Source organism: Accipiter gentilis, chromosome 5 (genome assembly GCF_929443795.1).
Source record: "Accipiter gentilis chromosome 5, bAccGen1.1, whole genome shotgun sequence".
Classification (NCBI taxonomy): domain Eukaryota; kingdom Metazoa; phylum Chordata; class Aves; order Accipitriformes; family Accipitridae; genus Astur; species Astur gentilis.
In genome coordinates, this window is record NC_064884.1 from 1,850,887 (window position 1) to 1,867,887 (window position 17,001).

General features: G+C 56.1%; 1 protein-coding gene across 6 annotated transcripts in view; it reads left to right on the forward strand.

The window, feature by feature from the left end:
* Nucleotides 1-17,001, forward strand: part of OPCML (opioid binding protein/cell adhesion molecule like) — a 345,511-nt gene that overhangs the window by 242,929 nt on the left and 85,581 nt on the right. For 4 of the 6 annotated variants that reach the window (XM_049801178.1, XM_049801179.1, XM_049801180.1 and 1 more), the window contains one exon: nt 5,359-5,443. In XM_049801178.1, coding sequence (XP_049657135.1) covers nt 5,359-5,443 — 85 coding nt within the window. Of the gene's footprint in view, nt 1-4,717; nt 5,164-5,208; nt 5,444-17,001 lie in introns of those variants that run through there. The other 2 variants (XM_049801181.1, XM_049801177.1) reach the window with 2 other exon arrangements.

Below are 17,001 nucleotides of genomic sequence, written 5' to 3' on the forward strand. Positions count from 1 at the left end.
AAGGCTTTCATCCTGGGAAGGGGGTGATGCTTCGGTGTCCCCCCTCCTCCCCACGTCCCAGCGGATGCTCAGCTTTATCCCGGGACTGTGATATGCGATTCTCCCTGCTGTGCTACTTGGCATGGGGCGGGCGTGCTCGTCCCGCCCGTGCACGGTGCTCTCTGTGCACGCTCTCGCTTTTGGGTGAAGAAATGAGAATATTCGTCAGCAAATGGGAAAAGGAAGAAGCAGGGCAGCAGGGTGTGGGGGAAGAGGTGTCGGGATGGATTGCCAAATTTGCTGGGTAAAAATTAGCAGCTGCAAGTGTGCAAGAGAAAAAGGTGGAGAAAAGAGGGGGTAGGGACAGATGGAGAGAAGGAGGGAGAGAAAGAGGAGGTGGGAGAAAAGGGAGGAGGGGATAACAGTGCAGAAAGATATTAGTTAAAAATCTTATAGCCCCGAGCCCAGACGCCATCTGTACGTAGCAGGATACCAACAAGACACAGCTCGCTCTATTTGCCGTGGAGGTGTTACATACATCTTGGCCAGATAGTGTGGCCAAGATGTTCAGGATTAGAAATTTCACATGCCCCGGGAGAGAGATGCCTTAAAAGAGCCCCATGTTTGGAAAGCGCCGAGCAGCTGTCTGCAAGCCAGGGACTGGAGAGGAGCCGGCGTCTTTGAAAAAGCTTGTCTGGGGTTTCCAGAGGGACATCTGGAGAACTTCCACCAGTGCTGGAGGGCGAATCCCTGGGAGCAAGGATTAGCTCTTTGATTAAACAAGCCCAGGTCCTCCAAGGACTGCTCTCCCCTACAGCTCTGCCGGGTTTCTGCATTCCTGGGCAGAGCATTAACCCCTTCAGTTGCGAACAAGGCTGAACGGCTTAGAGACACCACAAAGTTCACCTCGAAAAAAAGAAAAGAAAGCTATTTCCCATTATCTCTGCCTTAAGATTCAGTTTACTTTGCCTGCTGAGGACTGTGCTTTCCCCTTTGACGAGGACGTGGTGGTTCGTTGTGCCTTCCGCGGGAGAAGTTGCTGACCCGGGCTGAAGTGCACCTCGCTGCTGCAGCCGTGTCCGTGCTTCATAGCGTTCCCCTACCCAGGCAGGGTGCTTGCGGGAAGGCCGTAGGCTGTGAATACCCGTGTCTTGTTTAAAAGGAGTTAGAAGTACTCTTTGGAGCTCCTTTGGAAGAGGCAGCGTCCCAAAGGCCGCTCGTGAGCAGGGAGGTGACGCTTGCTGGCCAAGCGCGTAGGGTCCCGGTGTCATCGGAGTCTCCGCGTCCCTCGCTGCGGTTCATCTCAAAGGAGCTGGGCTCGCTCCCTGCTGCGCCGAGAGCATCTCAGCAGGCCCCGAGTTGTGTGGAGAAAGGGGAAAATAATCCGGGAGCAGCAGTGAGGCTGAAGAATAAAATCCAGGGCAGCCGTCCGTAGGTCCTGGTGGCTGCAGGCTGTTCCCCGGCGCGGTGCCGGAGCAGCGCTGCTGCTGTGCCACTCCGTGGCCCCCGGGCTCCGGTCCCTCACTAATTACTTCCAGGCCTGTACTCTTGACATTTGCAAGCTCCTGATTAGAGCAACGAGGGAGAAATCTCCGAGGGAGATGGAGGCCAAACTGCACCACTAATAAAAGCTGAGATTGACAATCGGCTGGGAGGCGAGAGACGGGGAGGTGGAGGGACTTGTCCTTGCAGTCTCAGTTTCTTTCTGAGCCTCTGGGATGATGAGAGAAGGTCAGGGCTTGTTAACGTCACTGTGAGGAGCAGGATCCGCCACTGCCATATGCCTGATGCCCCCAGGGCCTGTGCCAGCCTCCGAGTCCCTCTCAGCTAGGCGATATTTTTAGACAGGGACCTGAACTGAAGCCACCTGCATGACTACCCCATACAACCTCAGGCCTGCAAACTGTCTAGGTACAAAAGCGGCTCTGCTGTCGTGCCTGCTGACTTGGTGTTTGCATCCAGATTTTGTAGCCTCCCGGATTTCCAGTTCTTATTCCCTCGCCCTTTTCTCTCCCGTGTCCCGGCTTGTTCCCTTCCTTTGATGGCAGCATGCTCACTCAGGAGGTAGTGTTAACCAGAGCAATGGGACTGGGAGGTACTCGTGATGGGGTCGTCCAGAAGACAGGGGCCGGAGAGGCTGCTCTGGCTGCCTGCACCTGCGTCGGATGCTCAAAGCGGCCTCCGGGCTGAGTGTGGTCGAGACGTATCTCCCGCAGTCTCCTGCGTAGTTGTGCCAGGCTTTTGGGTCCCTACACAGCTAAGCAGGTTTCTGTTACGTAAATATGTATAACGTTCCCTTCCCAGCCCCCTCTTTCCCCTCCCCGATGCCCCATATATGCTTACCTGTGCCCAGCTGTCTGTAGCAGCCAGTTTAGCGATCCGTCTATCCGTTTATGCCCTGCCTTTACATCTGTTCGTGCAGCCATGTCTCTCCAGTCTCCTCAGAGACTCTTTCTGAGGCAGACAGGCTTTTTTCCCCTTTAAAACTCCCCTTTCATGAATTACACCGGCTCTGGCAGGCTTTCTGCGACGCACGCTCTACGAACTACAGCTTCCTATCCCAAGGGATAAACACCGTTTTACCCAGCAGAGCTTCTGGTCTCTGCAGCACCCTCCCCGCTGGAGCTCATCCTGCTGCTGGGTGAGGCTCAGCAGGTGCCCAGGGTCGGGCTGGCTTGCTGGTGGGGAGATGCAATGGGGCTGTGCTGACTCCTTTCTGCTGCTGCTCCCTCCCTGCCAGCAGACGCGGTTCCTCTGTGCCAGGGTGGGAGCAGATCGGGAAGGAGATGGGGTGTCCTTCCTCTCCGTCTTTCCCCCCTGAAGGATGCCCAGCGTTGACTGCTGGCGGGGAAAGGAAGCAGCCAAGCTGCTTGTTCAGGGTTAAGCCAACTTTTCAGCAGCTGAAGAGCTTCCTGATGGAAAACTCAGTCCTGCTTTTCTCGCTCGGCTCCTAGGCTGTCCTATTTATCCAAGCTGCAGTGAGCATCCCTCTGGTGCCTGCAGCCATAGCTGGTGCCGGGAGCCGGCACGCATCTCTGCAGTGCTAGCCTGTGGCTAGCGGTGTATTTAGGATCTCTGTGTCCCGCTGCCACATACGACAGACCTGCTATGCTGATAATTGGGCTTGAGATCACTGAAAAACGCTTGCAAAACCTCTTTATCAGTTTTAGCAGCTGTGTTTTGGGTCCCTGGATGAGGTTGGGGTCCCGAAATAGCTAAAGCTCTTTCACTGGTCTTCATGCTTCTCCTCTAGCCCCTGGAAGGTGCAGGTTCCCCGTCATATATTCAGTAGAAGAGGCAGATGCCCTTTGGAGGAAGGCACCCAACCAAGGTCCAGCCTGTCTTGGCTTGGACGTGAGGAACCGTACAGCCTGCTGCCGGGACGTGACAACGCGAGGTTGGCTTTCTTTCGCAGGCACAGAGACAGATGTGTCTGGCTGATCACCGAGGTCTCGGTGCCCTCAGTTGCTCTTTGAGGAGGTAAACGGTGGTCTCTGGGTGTCTCCGCTGATCTCGGGCGCTGCCCTGCTGTAACCGGTGGGGCGGAAAGCCCTGGGGCTTCTTGCTGCAACGATCTCTGTGTCAGGGAGCGGGGACAGGGCAGGGAGATCCTCTGGAGCTCCCTTCCAGCCTACAACGTGATCCTGCGGGACAAATACGTGGCGGCAGGACCCCGTTTCTCACTGCCCTGCCTGCAGGCAGGCTCCCAGCCCCTCTCCGCTACCCGCTGCCCAGGCACAGGGCAGAAAGCGGTCCCGGCCCCGCACGCAGCGGGGTGAGAGACGCGTCAACAGGTGGATGCAGAGAAGAAGATGCAGAGAAGAAGAAGATGCAGAGAAGAAGACGATGCAGAGAAGACGACGATGCAGAGAAAAAGAAGATGCAGAGAAAAAGAAGATGCAGAGAAGAAGAAGATGCAAAGAAGAAGATGCAGAGAAGAAGATGCAGAGAAAAAGATGCAGCAAAAGATGCAGCGAAGCGGGGTTGGCGTGGGCAAGGGAGCCAGCACCCTGCTGCTCGCCGGGGGCTGTGCGAGCGCGATGCTGCGGGCGGAACAGTCCTCCCTGCAGCCGGGGTTGAGACGGTTAAAGCGGGGGGGGGCGGGGGGGGGGGGTGCGTGTGTGTGTCCCCCGCCTTGGGCAGTGGGAGCGCGGTGCGGCAGGGGTTAAAGCCTGGCGTGCGGCAGGCGCCGGGCTCGGCTCGGCTCCCCGCCCGCCCGGCTGCGGGTGCGGGGTGGGCGCGGGTGTGCGTGGAAGCCAAAGTGCCGGTCAGTGATGGAGCCGCTGCCATGACAACCCCGGGAAGTCAGCCTGCGCGCCGCCCGGGGATGCTGCCGGCCAGCCGCGCCGGCGGGGCTGGGATGCTGCTGCCTCCTCCTCCTCCTCCTCCTCCTCCTCCTCCTCCTCGCCCCCTCCCCCGCTCCCCGTTTTTCGGCTGAGCGGCAGCTGGGAGAGCAACCTCCCACCCCGAGCCCCCGGGGGGTGGGGTGGGTGGGTGGGATTGGGGCGAGGAGAAGCGGAGGAGGGGGTTTGGGGGGGGGGGGGGGGAGGAAGCAGCCGCCCCCCAGACCCCAGTTTGCGGAGCCGAGGAGCGTCGCTGGTTCTGCCTCGCGTCCTGGGCGGCGGGGACGTCGCCTGCAGCTCCGCGGGGAAGTTTCGGTCTTGCGACAGAATCGGCATTTTGGGGAGCTTTTGGGGTTTTGGTTGTTTTGGGGTTTTGTTGTGGTTTTGGTTTGTTTTTTTTTTTTTTTTTCCCCGTCTTCGTTTTCCTTCTCCCTCTATTATTTAAACGAAAAAGCAACAGCCGGCAAAGAACCCAACTCCGAGCCCGTTTTGCTCCCCCAGCCTGTTTTTATGGCCGCCCTCCCTTTCCTGCCAGAGACACTTACGTTTCCTCCTTGGGTTATAAACTTTTGATGCCAGATCTCCGCAGCGTGTGCCCAACTGAATCTTAAAGTAGCGTCTCGAGCAGACACACATCCGTGACCTTCATCTCTTGCTCTGCACCTTCTCTCCTCCTCTTCCTCCTCCCTCCCCCCCCCCCCCCCCTGGCCCTCCTCGTCCTCCTCCCTCACCCAAGGATACTGGGGACTCCCTCCGGATGCCGCTCGGCAGGCTCAGCGCTCGCAGGCTGCCTTGCCGGGGGCTCTCCTGATCTCCGTGGAGCTCCGCATCGCTCGCCCCGGTGGTTTTGCTCCCCCCCGCCCCCCCCCCACAGGCACCCCATCCCTCCTCTCCCCCCCCCACCCCTTCCTTTTCGCTCCTTGTCGGGGGTCGGAAAAGTCCCTGCTGCCCAGGATGGGGGTCGGTGGGTGCTTAGCCCTGCCCTGGAGGTGCCTAGTCGTCCTCTGTCTCAGGCTGCTCTTCCTTGTGCCCGCAGGAGTGCCCGTGCGCAGCGGAGATGCCACCTTCCCCAAAGCTATGGACAACGTGACTGTGCGGCAAGGGGAGAGTGCCACGCTCAGGTAGGAGCAGCTGGATTTCTGCCTTGGGGGGGTCCTGGGGGGGTCCTGGCTTTGGCTCTCGGTGGGACGCTGTGCGCCGAGCCGGACTGCCGGAGGGTCCTGGGACCGGGCTGGAGACTTTGCACGCATCCCTGGGGCTCGTTCCCGGGCGTGGGAGAGCGTTTTTTTGGGGGACCGACGCGCCGGTGCTGCGTGGCGGAGAGCGGGTTGCGGCGGCGAGGCTGGCAACCTCCCCGTCGGTGCTGGCGGGGGGCTGCGGGTGCCAGACGAGGAGCTGACAAAGGGGCTTAGGTGGCAGACAGCGAGTTAGCGCTGCCTCACGCTCCCAAAGTTGTCTCCGTGCGTGTGTGTGTCTGTGTGGGAGGCGGGGGGGGGGGGGTCCGCACTGCCTGCACCGATGCCAGCCTGCATCGCCAGCGGGTTTCCAGGGCTGCGATGCCTCCGAGGTGTCAGTGTTTCGCCTTGATCGCTTTATAGTCTCTGCACGAATCTGTTAATATCAAATCAATCTTTTACTCCAGGGGTGCATCTTATGAATTCTGATGGATGCTTTACCTTACGCTGTTTGCTGTAGGAGAAATGCAGGCAGGTTATAGGCAGACGGGCCGCTTCTATGCTGCACAATACGGCAGAGCATCCCTTTTCGTTCCCTGAACGAGTTACAGGTGTACATGGTGCATCACCTGGGTAGGATGGCAGCTCTCGATAGACATCGCAGCAGCGTGGCCAGATGAGCAGATAGCAGCCCAGCCTTTTTCGGAGGGCGGTGGGGAGTCAGCTCGCGTCCAGGGCTTTGGGTCGTGCTGTTCGCGCTTCAGGCAGCCCAGGGAGGACCCGAGTCGGTTGATCTGGCTGGGCGAGCGTCCCTGGGACTCGGGGAAGAAGCACGGGGGACGACGGTGGGACGTGATGAGCCTGGAGCGAGCGAGTCCGGAGGAGTTAGTCTGCTGCTTTCTCTGCGAAAACGAGCAGCGTGTTGCCCCCCACGCGAGGCTGGCTGCTCCCTCGCACAGACCCGGAGGAACGGGGCTGCAGCAGAGAGCAGTTCCTCTTCCCAAAGCCAGGCGCAGGGATGGCACAAGCCAGCCGAGCGTGTCACGCTCCCCGTTAGTCATCACGGGGATGAGGAGCCTTGCGCCGGTTTGAGCGAGAGGGTCTTCAGCTCGCCTGGGCGGCGGAGGCACGGGGGGGGGGGGGGGGGGTCAGGCAGGCTTTCCGCGGCTGGGGTGGTCTTTGGAGAGGGGAAATGTTCGGCGCGTGATCGCGGTGGTGGGAAACGGGCTCCGGCTCGAGGGCTGTGCTGCCGGGAGAGGTGTCGCTTGCTTGTCTGCCTGCCTCCCGGCACAGCTCCTGCCAGACTTTGGGGTGTTTGCCTGTGCCGGGAGCATCCCTGTTCCTCGGTCCCAGCCAGGGACCCGCTGGGACGCACTTGTCGTCACCCCGTGTGACTGGGGTCTGTGGCGCAGCGGGAGAGCAGAGGGCACGTTTCCGTGCGCTCTTCGTAATTGAACCGCAACAATGATTAACCTGAGCTGGAGCGAGCAAGGCAGTTTAAAGAAAAGGCGACAATCCCCCAGCGAGATGCCTTTGGCCTTGGTGGCTCTTTTCCTCGCCTTCTGAATTTGTCTCCCTGGTGAAGCGTGTGGTTTGGGGCTGTCTGAGGCGAGGCTCGTGGAGGTCAGAGCAGGATGGGTGCTTGCTATGGGTGAGCTGGGGGGGGGGGGGGAGGGGGCTGAGCCCCTTCCCCTGGGAGCCCCCACAGCTCCGATACCGGCCGAGGCTGCTGCCAGCAGAGGGCTGACTTGGATCTCCTTCTTTTTTTTAAGCTTCTGGCCTCTTTTCTGTGCTGTTTGCGAGAGGGGATGTTTGTGAAACGGCCAGCCCCGGAGCGGTGGGGTATTTTAGCCTTTGTGTAAGAAAATCTGCATCCCCTGGTGGGACTCCGGGTGCCGGCGCTTAGAGGAACCCTTTGCCCCAAAAGCACTTGCTTTCTACCCATTTACCCCCTCAGCGTCTGCTCCTGCCCAGGCTCTCTGGTGCATCTTTTCCATGCTCCCACCCTCTCCTTTTTTCCTCTCAGCTTTAGCTTTTCCCGGCTGCAGTTGGGTTTCTGGCCTCCAGCTCCCGTTTGCCCTCAGTCTGCTCCATCTCTTCTTGCATTGCTGTTTTCCAACAGCCCCCCTTCTTCTTTTCCCACCCTTATTTCCCTGCTGCTGCCACCTCTCTGCAGCCTCTGAGTAGCGAGCAGCTTTCCCTCTTGCCTTGGGTCTGGAGGTGGGCAAGGCATTGCACGCAGCAGCCCAGAGGGGTAGCATCCACTGTGGGTTGCCCACAGCAGCCCAAAGGTGGAGCTTCTTGAGGATGTGGCTGGTATTTATTTGCAGGCTGCAATACCCTCAGGAGAGCCAGGAAGGGGAAACTGCCCTGGACAGTCTTTCCGTGCTTTGGTCGATGTCTAGCCTGGGACCCCTGGTGAGGTTTTCTCCCGGCAAATAGTCTGGGCACCCGTAGTAGGAGCAGATGAGGTGTCCTCTGCTGTCCTCCCTGCAAAATGGCATTTTTCTTGGGGCTCAAACCGAGGAGTTGGGCCTTGAAAAACTGAGAAACCTATAATTCCAGCTTGTCGCGCTCGCAGAATTAGCTGCAGTCCTGCTAGGTCTGGAGGGATCGGGTCCTCTCCCATCCTGCTTCGTACGGTGCTGCGTGCCTGGTCATGAGATGGGCTGAGCCCGTGAGTCTCCCTGGCTTCGGCCGGGCTGATGGAAGCTCTTTGCTTTCCAAGATCAGCTCTTTAACCGCACATTGCATTGCAGAAGGGAAGAGATGAGAGAGAGCAGAACCGCACGCTAGCGGTGGAGGAAACCTGGAGGCTTTTTCAGGCTGGTTGTGGTTTTCCTGTATTGCATTTTGGGTGCTTCCATTTCCAGCTCTCCACCCTTTTTCGGAGGGAGGCTCAGCATAATCCTTGCAGAAACTAAGGCTCCATCTACAGGCAACTTCTAGGTCATCTTAGATCAGCAGCAAATGATTCCCCTGTTTTAAGCAGAGATTGTTGATAATTCACGACTTTTTATTGTAAGAACAAACAATTCCCGTAATAGTCATGCACCTTTCCTCTCTGGGGAACTCAAGGCAGTTTGCAAATTCTCTGTGTGCTATTCAAAAGAAAATCAAGCTGCCTCTTACCTGACTCTGAAATCCAAGACCTTCTGCTGTGAAGCGGGGCAGATGTTTAGATGGCAGGAGTAACCCGTGTTACGCACCAGTTTGGGACGTGAAACGGAACAAGGAGCGCACACACTGGTAACGGACAGGGGGGTTGAAGAAGGTCACTTTTTAATTTCCCAGCTGGGATTTGATGTGGAAACAAGGATTAAATCTCTGCTTTTGGGAAGAGTGCCACCGAGCCTCGGCTTTCTACGCACGATGCTTCTTGGACGCGTGCCCTGCGAGCCGCGGGGCACGGGCATCCGTCCCCTAGGTTGCTACAGGGGTATCACTGGCAGGTCCCCAGCACGGTTAGCAATCCCAAGGGGCTGACCCTGGCTAGAAACCTTGGGTTGGGTTTCATCCCAACTGCATCGCAGCGGTGGAAGCATCTGCACCATCGCAGAGGGCTGCCGGAGTTTGAGCCGGAGCGCAAAGGCGATGCAGGCAGCGGCTGAACCGCAGGTAACGCCGCTGCTGTGACAAATATTCAAGAGGTGTTAAAACGGGGATGTATAGTAAACAGGATCGTATTGCTTGTGCCGCCAGCAAACCGACCTTTTATAACAGGCATCGGTACAGTTCATAAAGACATAAAACAACAGCTGCTCAAAATTTCAAGGCTTTATAGTTTTATCAGTATTTAAGAAATAGCGGCTTTTTTTTTTTTTTTTTTATTAAAGCAAAGAGAGCGCGTTTCAGTGGTTGGAAGGAGCAGCTGGGAGACAGGGTGTGCTGGGTTTTCTGCTTGGCTGTGGCCCCAGGGACACCAGGACTTGAGGAGGCTCCTCCGTTGCTCTCTGCCTCAATTTCCCCATCTGTAAAATGGAGCCAACAGCAGTTGCTTGTCAGCGACGATTAGAAGAAATGAGCGTTCATCGGTGGTGCTAAGGTTGTACAAAAGATGTTAGGCCTGTATAACTAGGCTTTTCTCTAAACCAAATAATACAGAGGTGCTTTTTCCCTCTATGTAAAGGCAGATTTTCAAGTCAAATCCCCTTCCACCTTTATATTCGCTTCTGTGGCCTCCCCCATTGCTTGTCCACGAAGGAGACCAAAAAGCGGGGTAGCTTTGTTCATTCGCATCCAAGACTCTGCGACTGGCTGTATTTTGCCAATTAGCGAGTATGAGAACAATTCCAATTAAAAATAAAAAGCCAGAATAAAACATCATGAGATGCCGTTCTTCCATTTATTTTTGCAATTATAGTTTTAATTATTTCTGACAATGCTGCTTTTTTTTTTTTTTTTTGGGCGTAATAATCTACCGCAGTCTGTTTCCCAGCGCACGATGAGGCCTCAGTCAAATAAAACCAGCAGGAGCAGGCGGCAAGACCACAGTCTCTGGACATAGGTCTGGGAAGTCGGGAAATCAGATCTTTTTGCCTCTGTCTCAGTCAAACCACCAGCCCTCGGTTTACCTACCTGTTAATGGAGATCGTGACACTCACCTGCCGCCGTGCAACGTGCAACCGCGGTACCTGGCAGCGAAAAGAAGCGTTAATGCAGCCACGTCTCTGCTGTTAAATCCTTGCTGAGAAGTGGGAAGAGTTGCCGCTTTTTGTGTGCAAATGCTAAAAGCGTGGGGATTAGCGAAGAGCAGATTAGCGAGGACTTGCTCCGTTGCTGCCCCCTCCCTCCCCCTCCTACCCCAAAAGTTTTCTGGAGCAGCTAAATATATACCTGCCGTTTCCAAGGTAGAGCTCGCTGCGTGGCGGAGCTGTAATTGGCGACTCAGTGAAATTACAGCCACGGATTCTGGCATTTGGATCCTCCTGGCTGGCATAATAATTTCTCCCTAGGTAGCTGGTATTTAACTTGTCTTATCTGCTCCTGATAGTTATAATTACAGTGCCCGCTAATTTCACCGTAATATTGCAGCCCGTTGGAAGGGTGGTTGGCCAAAGGTCGGGGGGTTGCGGGAGGGCTCCCTCCACCCCAGCCCCTTACACGAAGGCAGATGCTGCTGCCGAAATGCAGATGCTGAGACCGTGCAGCCGGTACCCAACCTCCCCGGCCGTGCCCCTTTCCCACCTCGGTGGGGCTGGAGCAGCCTCGCAGCCCCCCCCGCCACCCTCCCGCCATGCCGTTATCCTTGCTAGCATCCCGGGAGGAGATGCCGGAGGGAGTTTGAAGCCCTGGCGTCCTTGCTGCCGGATGAATGTCGGTCTCCGTCTCGGGCCGGGGTAGGGCTTGCTGGTTTGCGTGGGGTGCCTGCTTGGGTTGCATGGTTGTCCCCGCTCAGGACCATGGTCCTGCTGTGCGAGTTGGGGGGAGATTTCGGGACCGGCTTTGGGGAGTTGACCCTCAGCCGGCGAGGCTTTCGCCGCTGCTTGTGCCAACGCCTCTCCTGCCGAGCCGGTGCCGGTACGGCAAGAGAGGCTTCGCCATGAGCGTGGGACCAGGCTGGAGCAGTAGAGAGCTTGAGCCCTGCTGATACGGAGATGGTAACCAGGGCACTGGGGTTTTGCTTCAGAAAAGCCTGGTTTTGAGACTGCAGCGAGCTGGTCCGGCTCTGCAGCGGGAGGAGTCACTCGGTGTCACCTCTCCGAGGGCCGGGATGCGAGCCCTGGGAATGTCCTTTTGCCTGGCAAAAACCGACCCCCCCCCCCCCCCCCCCCGCTAAGTTTTTGAGCTCTACTAGCCAGAAATAGTTACAAGCGGTGATATTCAGCTCCACGGGATGAGACTGAACTGTTAGTAATCCTTTCGCTATAGGGTACACGAGATCTTTTTGCGAGCATAATAAACTCCCTGGGATTGCAAGCGGTAATAGCTGTCCTTCCCCTGGATCACGCACGCTGCTCCAGGAGCTCGGGTCTTTGTTTCTGGAGAAGGATTAGGTGTTAACACTGCAAAATGAAACCGGGGCACAGTGGCTGTCTTTCACATTCCCGGTTTCTGAAGAGTTTCTCTGTTCCCTTGACTGCTCTCACAGTTTGCCTCCTCCTTGCGTTTCTCAGCCCTAAACCACGGATGCTTTTTACAACAGCTGGACATATTGTTTTAAGTGATAATCTTTAGATACTGCAGCTGAGCAGACAGTTCATAAGGAATATCTGATTCGGTGACTATCACTTCTTCTTCCGTCCTTGCGAGCAGTCTTTGAGGGTTAGGATGTTCTGGTTTTTCTTCTTCGTGGTGTTTTTTTTTTTCTTCCTTTTTTTTTTTTTTAATGCGAAAAATAATGCCCCACCCCAGCCCCTGCTAACAATTCTTAGTCTGTAATGGGTTGCTTACTTCAGGTTTGATTTGATGCGTAGGTCTTGTCTTCCCTGACAGACAGAAGCCTTCAAGGTCGGATCTTTAGTGCAAAATGCTTACGTATTGTACTTCTGTTTTCCTATGAATATTTCCCAAGATTTGCTTAAAACGAGTTGTTTCCATGACTATACTCACTTGATGGACTTGTTCCTCAGGATGAGTCTTAAAGTCTGCTTCTCTGTGGAGGGGGAAGATAATGAGAACAACAACTATTGTGGCGGCGGATCGGATCAGTAAATTGTGCTGACGCCGATAAGGCGCTTTGTGCCATCTCCAGTGCAGGTGGGGTTCAGAGCGGGGAAAACCGAGGAGCCGTCGCACAGAGCATCTTGCTCTTTCTTCTCTTGGTGTGCCAAGGCTTGCGTGAGGTGTCACCTCCTGGCTGGAGCTGGAGAGAGGAGGAATGGGAGGCTAGGAGGGAGAAAGTGGAAGAAGAGAGGCGAAAAGTTGGCAGGGGAAAAAGAAAGCGGCAGGGGCAAGAAGGGAATGAGTAAAGGGAAAAACAAAGCGTTGGAAGGGATGAACCAAAGAAGCAGCCACCACTGGTAACTCCCATCGCGTGAAGTTCAGCACTGTGAGATGAGTTCCTAAATCAGAGCCCAGCGGTCAGCACGGCCGGCTGGACCACGGGGATGTGCCGGCTGCAGGGAGCTGAGATGTGGGGGGCTTTGGCTTGAGCCAGCTGGGACCCAGGTCCCAGGACCAGTCGCAACGGGGCAGTGCGTCCCCCCTGCTGCCTCCTATTTGTTTACATTTTCTCCGAGTGTGTGTATGTGTGTATATATATATATATATATAAAAAAATCTAACAAATTTCTAACCCATATAAATCCAATTACCCATGTTTTGCCTGCAGGGAGCGAGGGAGATTAATGTTTGGTATTTTGGCAGGAATGTAAAAAGAAATAGGTGGTAATAACAATGAAGGCTCATAAAAAGGAACCGATAGCCGTGTCTGCGCCCGGGAACCCGGCCGTAATTCTCGTGGGCACTTGCCGGCAGGGTGCCCTGCTCCCGCGGAGGGGCAGGAAAGACCCAGGAGTGCTTCCTGGGCACCTGAGCATTCATCCTGCGAGCAGAGATGACATTAATGTGATAATAATGGAGGCTGATAAAAAGAAATGGTTTATGCTCCCAGGGCACCTTCTCGTAACACATCCCGCTCTGCGTTGCGGCTTGTAAGAGCCACGGGAGCGTGCTGCTATTGTCCCCGTTTTGCAGAGAAGCAAGCAAGTCCCATGAAAGGAGGATGAACCTGGAATTTTTTTGGAAGGAGGGATGGAAGCTAAGCTCTTCACCCTCCGTGATGAGTCTGTGGTTGTGTTGGTCCTTGCTGATCTCGTCTGGAGCGACGTGGCCCAGAGCTTTTCAGGCAGTTATGGCTGTGGGTAGGAGTTGGGAGCACCAGAGTTGTGCCCTGGCAGAGAACAACGTCTCTCGTATTTTTTTCCTCCACTCTCAGCCCTTTTCTGCAGTGTCTCTGCAGGCTGAGTTTTCCCCAATTCTTTCCCTTCCCTAGCATGAACCCTGGCACACAAGATGCCTTCTCCCCGCAGCTCCCGGTCAGAGGACAGCAGTCTTGTCGGAGGACAGGCAGTCACCGCAAGGCTGTACCCATCACATCACATCGGTGCTTGGCTTCGTCCCCTTCTGCTCCTCGGTCCGCAGCCCGCGGTCTGTCCCACGTGGTGACTGCGGTCGAGAGGGTGTCCTGCTACCAGGCGCCTCTCCTCCCTCGGCTTTGACGCTCGGGAGCCAGCCGCTCATCATCCTTCATCGATACCCTCCGCTCTGCTGCCCGGGTGAGGTCCCCTCTCGGGCACAGCGCTGCTCTCTGTGTCCCCTGCGTTGCGGGTTCCTGCGCTGCTCCCTCCACCGTCACCCACGGTCACGGATTAATCACGGTTCAGATATTGCATCCCTACAGCGGTTTCTGCCTTCTCTGCTGGCTTTGCATCAGGCTCCTTGCTCTCCGTTTATTACCACCACCGGTTTTATAACCCACTTTATCAGATGACTTTTTTCTTTCTTTCTTAAAGAGCATAACCCACGAGCAACTCATCATTTCAGAAAGAGGGAGAGTGCCGTTAGCAGAAGAGAAAGCCTCCATGCTTATACCTTAAATGAAGAGGCTGCTTTACCGTGTTGTTGCATTTAATTCAATCAAGGCAGTTAAAGCCGAGATTTAAAGTCCTTTGTGTGATCACAGGAGTTGCTCTGATGCAGCAGCAGGTAGAAGAAAAGATTGAGCCCATTTCCAAGGAGACTCTAAGTAACTGTTGGAAGCAGCCAGGCCTGGGGCTTACTGCGGCAGCGGCTACGGTGGGAAGCTGTTAGCATTCACGTCGCATCCCATCTCATCTCTCTCTCCGTCACCCTCCCTGCTCTTCCTCCTTATCCCCATATATTCCTTTAAGTGGAATTGATTAGTTTGGCTTTTTTTTTTTTTTTTTTTTTTTTTTTTTTTTTTTTTAACTGGGGGGAGGGCTGTTTTTAATTAATATTCTTAACTGTATGATAATTACGCTGGCTGGTCCCATCGCAGTCTGAGTCACCCTCTCCTCCCTTGTTCTTGTGAGAAAGCTGTTTGGACTTAATTAAAGTTAGGGATCGAGGGTTAGCGGGAACAGCGGGAGTCTTGCAGGGCTTTTGATGAAATGATTGCTGTGGGGGAAGCGGCTAGTTTCTTCCCGGAGCCATAGATCGCGATGCCGAGACACCCTTACGACTGTCTGGTTTGACTGCCTGCATCCCACGGGCCGTCGCGCCTCGTCCCGCATTTCCCATCCTGCGCCCGCAAACTCCTCCCGGACGCCACAGCCCCTGTTTTGGGGCCGGAGGAGCCCGGTTTTGGTGCGTTGCCCCTGCATGGAGTATCCCCTCCATGAGGGAGCGTGTCCTGGAGCAACACCAGCGGAGCTGCCCGCGCCGGTCGCTGCCGGGGGTGTCGCAGGTCACGGTGGGGATGTTGGAGGGATAACGGAGAAGCTGCGTGGACTCGGCAGGTCTTTTTCATCTCTCGTGTCAGCGCTCGTGCTAGCAGGCAGCACTGCCACCAGAGCTCAAATGCAGCCCAAACGAGAGCTTAACAAGCTCCGAGAGCTGTCCGGAAAGTTATCCTGACACCAAGTGACAGACTCTCAATTGATATCCTCTGGAGACTTTAAACTCACTTCTGCGAGGTTTCCAAAGCTGGTTTTGTCTCATACCTGAAGAATCCTTTATCTGCTGCGACGCCTCCCCTGCCTTGTCTCATTGCTCTTGATGTTTCTCTTTGTTGCCTGCTGCAGCACGGGTAAACCCCGCTGCAAAACTATTTAAGAGGGGTTTCTCTTGCTCCCTGCTCCTCCTCTGGTCTGCTCTACTCTCTTGCTGGGGTTCCCGTATAAATTGCCTGGGCTGATGCCGTTCCTGCGTGGCTCTGCGGGGAACTGGCTGGAGCGACGTCAGGACCGCTGCCGCTCATCCGAGAGGGCAGGGGATGCCCCAGACCGCTGGGGAAGGGCAAATATAGTGCCTGGTGTGGAAAAGGGAGGAGAAACTGTCCTAGGAGATCGCTCACCTTCCATCCTGAGAAAGCTCTGGAGCAAACAATCAAGCGAAATTTTTGCGATCAGCTAGGAAAGGATAAGAAGCCGTGCCTCAGCCAGCAGAGATTTGCCAAGGAGAAAATGTGTCAGACAAATCTAATATCCTTTGTACGACAGCGTAACAAGCCCCGTGGGTGGGGGGCAAGCAGGAGATGCCTGAGACGGTGACCCAGGCAAGGCTGTAGCTACTGCCCTGCGAGCTGATGGGAAGCCTAAGGGGACAACCACCGCCTGGAGCAGGCTGTAAGGGAACGGGCCGGCCGCTCTAAGGTGCTTCCCTGCTTTTGAGACCCAGCCCAGTAGGAACTCTTTGCCCAACTGACAGGAGAAGCTACCTTCGCAGTAGTTTCAGGCTGCAGCTGGCGGGTAACGTCCTGCTCGATTGCACAAAGGGCTTGGGGGAGCGTCTTCGTGTTCTGAATCTCCTTGTGCAGGATTCCTGGGGCGGGAGCGTGTCTGTTCATAGCATCGGTGTGCTGCAGGACTGGCGTTTTGGGATGCCATCGAGGACGTTGAAGGTTTCTGAAGTAGCAATGCGCAGTCGCTGCTGTCTCGCCGTATACTCCATCCAGTGGTGCTCCGTGTGAGAAGCTCCAGGGTGGAGCATGTTCGCCGGTCTGTAAGGTCGGGTTGGTTTTCCTTCCAGGCAGTGGGGACTGCCAGCCCGTTGCAGGGTGGCTGCTGGCCTCATCCTGCTGCCTTCTGCCGCCTTCTGTACAGCGGTCCCAAGTGGCAGTACTCCTCCTGCCCTTCTTGGGAAGGACGTCGTGCTCCAGCACCCGCTGCAGAGCCAGCCAGCCCCCCGGCAGAATGCACCCACCCCTCCCCGGGTCACCGTGCAGACCCGTTATGACCAAGAGAAGGTTTTAAGAGGCGGCCGGGGCCTGCCCAGACTCGGTAACTGAGGCTGCAGACTCTCAGAGGTGCACTTGGCGTGTTTTCCTTGCTTTCGCTTTTATCCCCCGGTAAATCAGTGGTGGGGCCAGCCCATCTGGGGGAAGCAGCTCCCTTTACTAAAAGGTGCTGGCTCTCCCCGGTGGCCGCATCCTGCGCCGTGCACGAGCTGGTGAGCTGTGAGGGCACGCGATGTGTTTTCACCTTCGCCAGCTTTCGTTTGGACCTGGAGCGGGGATTACGCCGGGTCTGTGATGCCGGCTCCCAGCTGAATCCCTTCGCCGTCCCCTCTCCTAGCCCACCGCCCCAAGGCAGGAGCTGTCGAGGGGGGCTGAGACCGCACGGTCCTGGCCGCAGGCTCCCTCTGGGAAGGAGCTCTGACATCTGCTCGGCCTCGCTCTCCGAAACCCGTGCTTTGTCCTGCGACTGCTGAGCTTGCAGCTGGTTTTCAAGACTGATGCTGCACTTAGCGGGGTGCTGCCAAACCCACTGAGTCCAGCAGGTTATTTCCCTTCAGAAGCCATTTATCTTTTCTCTTTCAGACGCGGGGCTTCTGTCTCTCATCTTTCTTTTCCTCCCACGTGGGAAGGAGCCCGGTCTTCC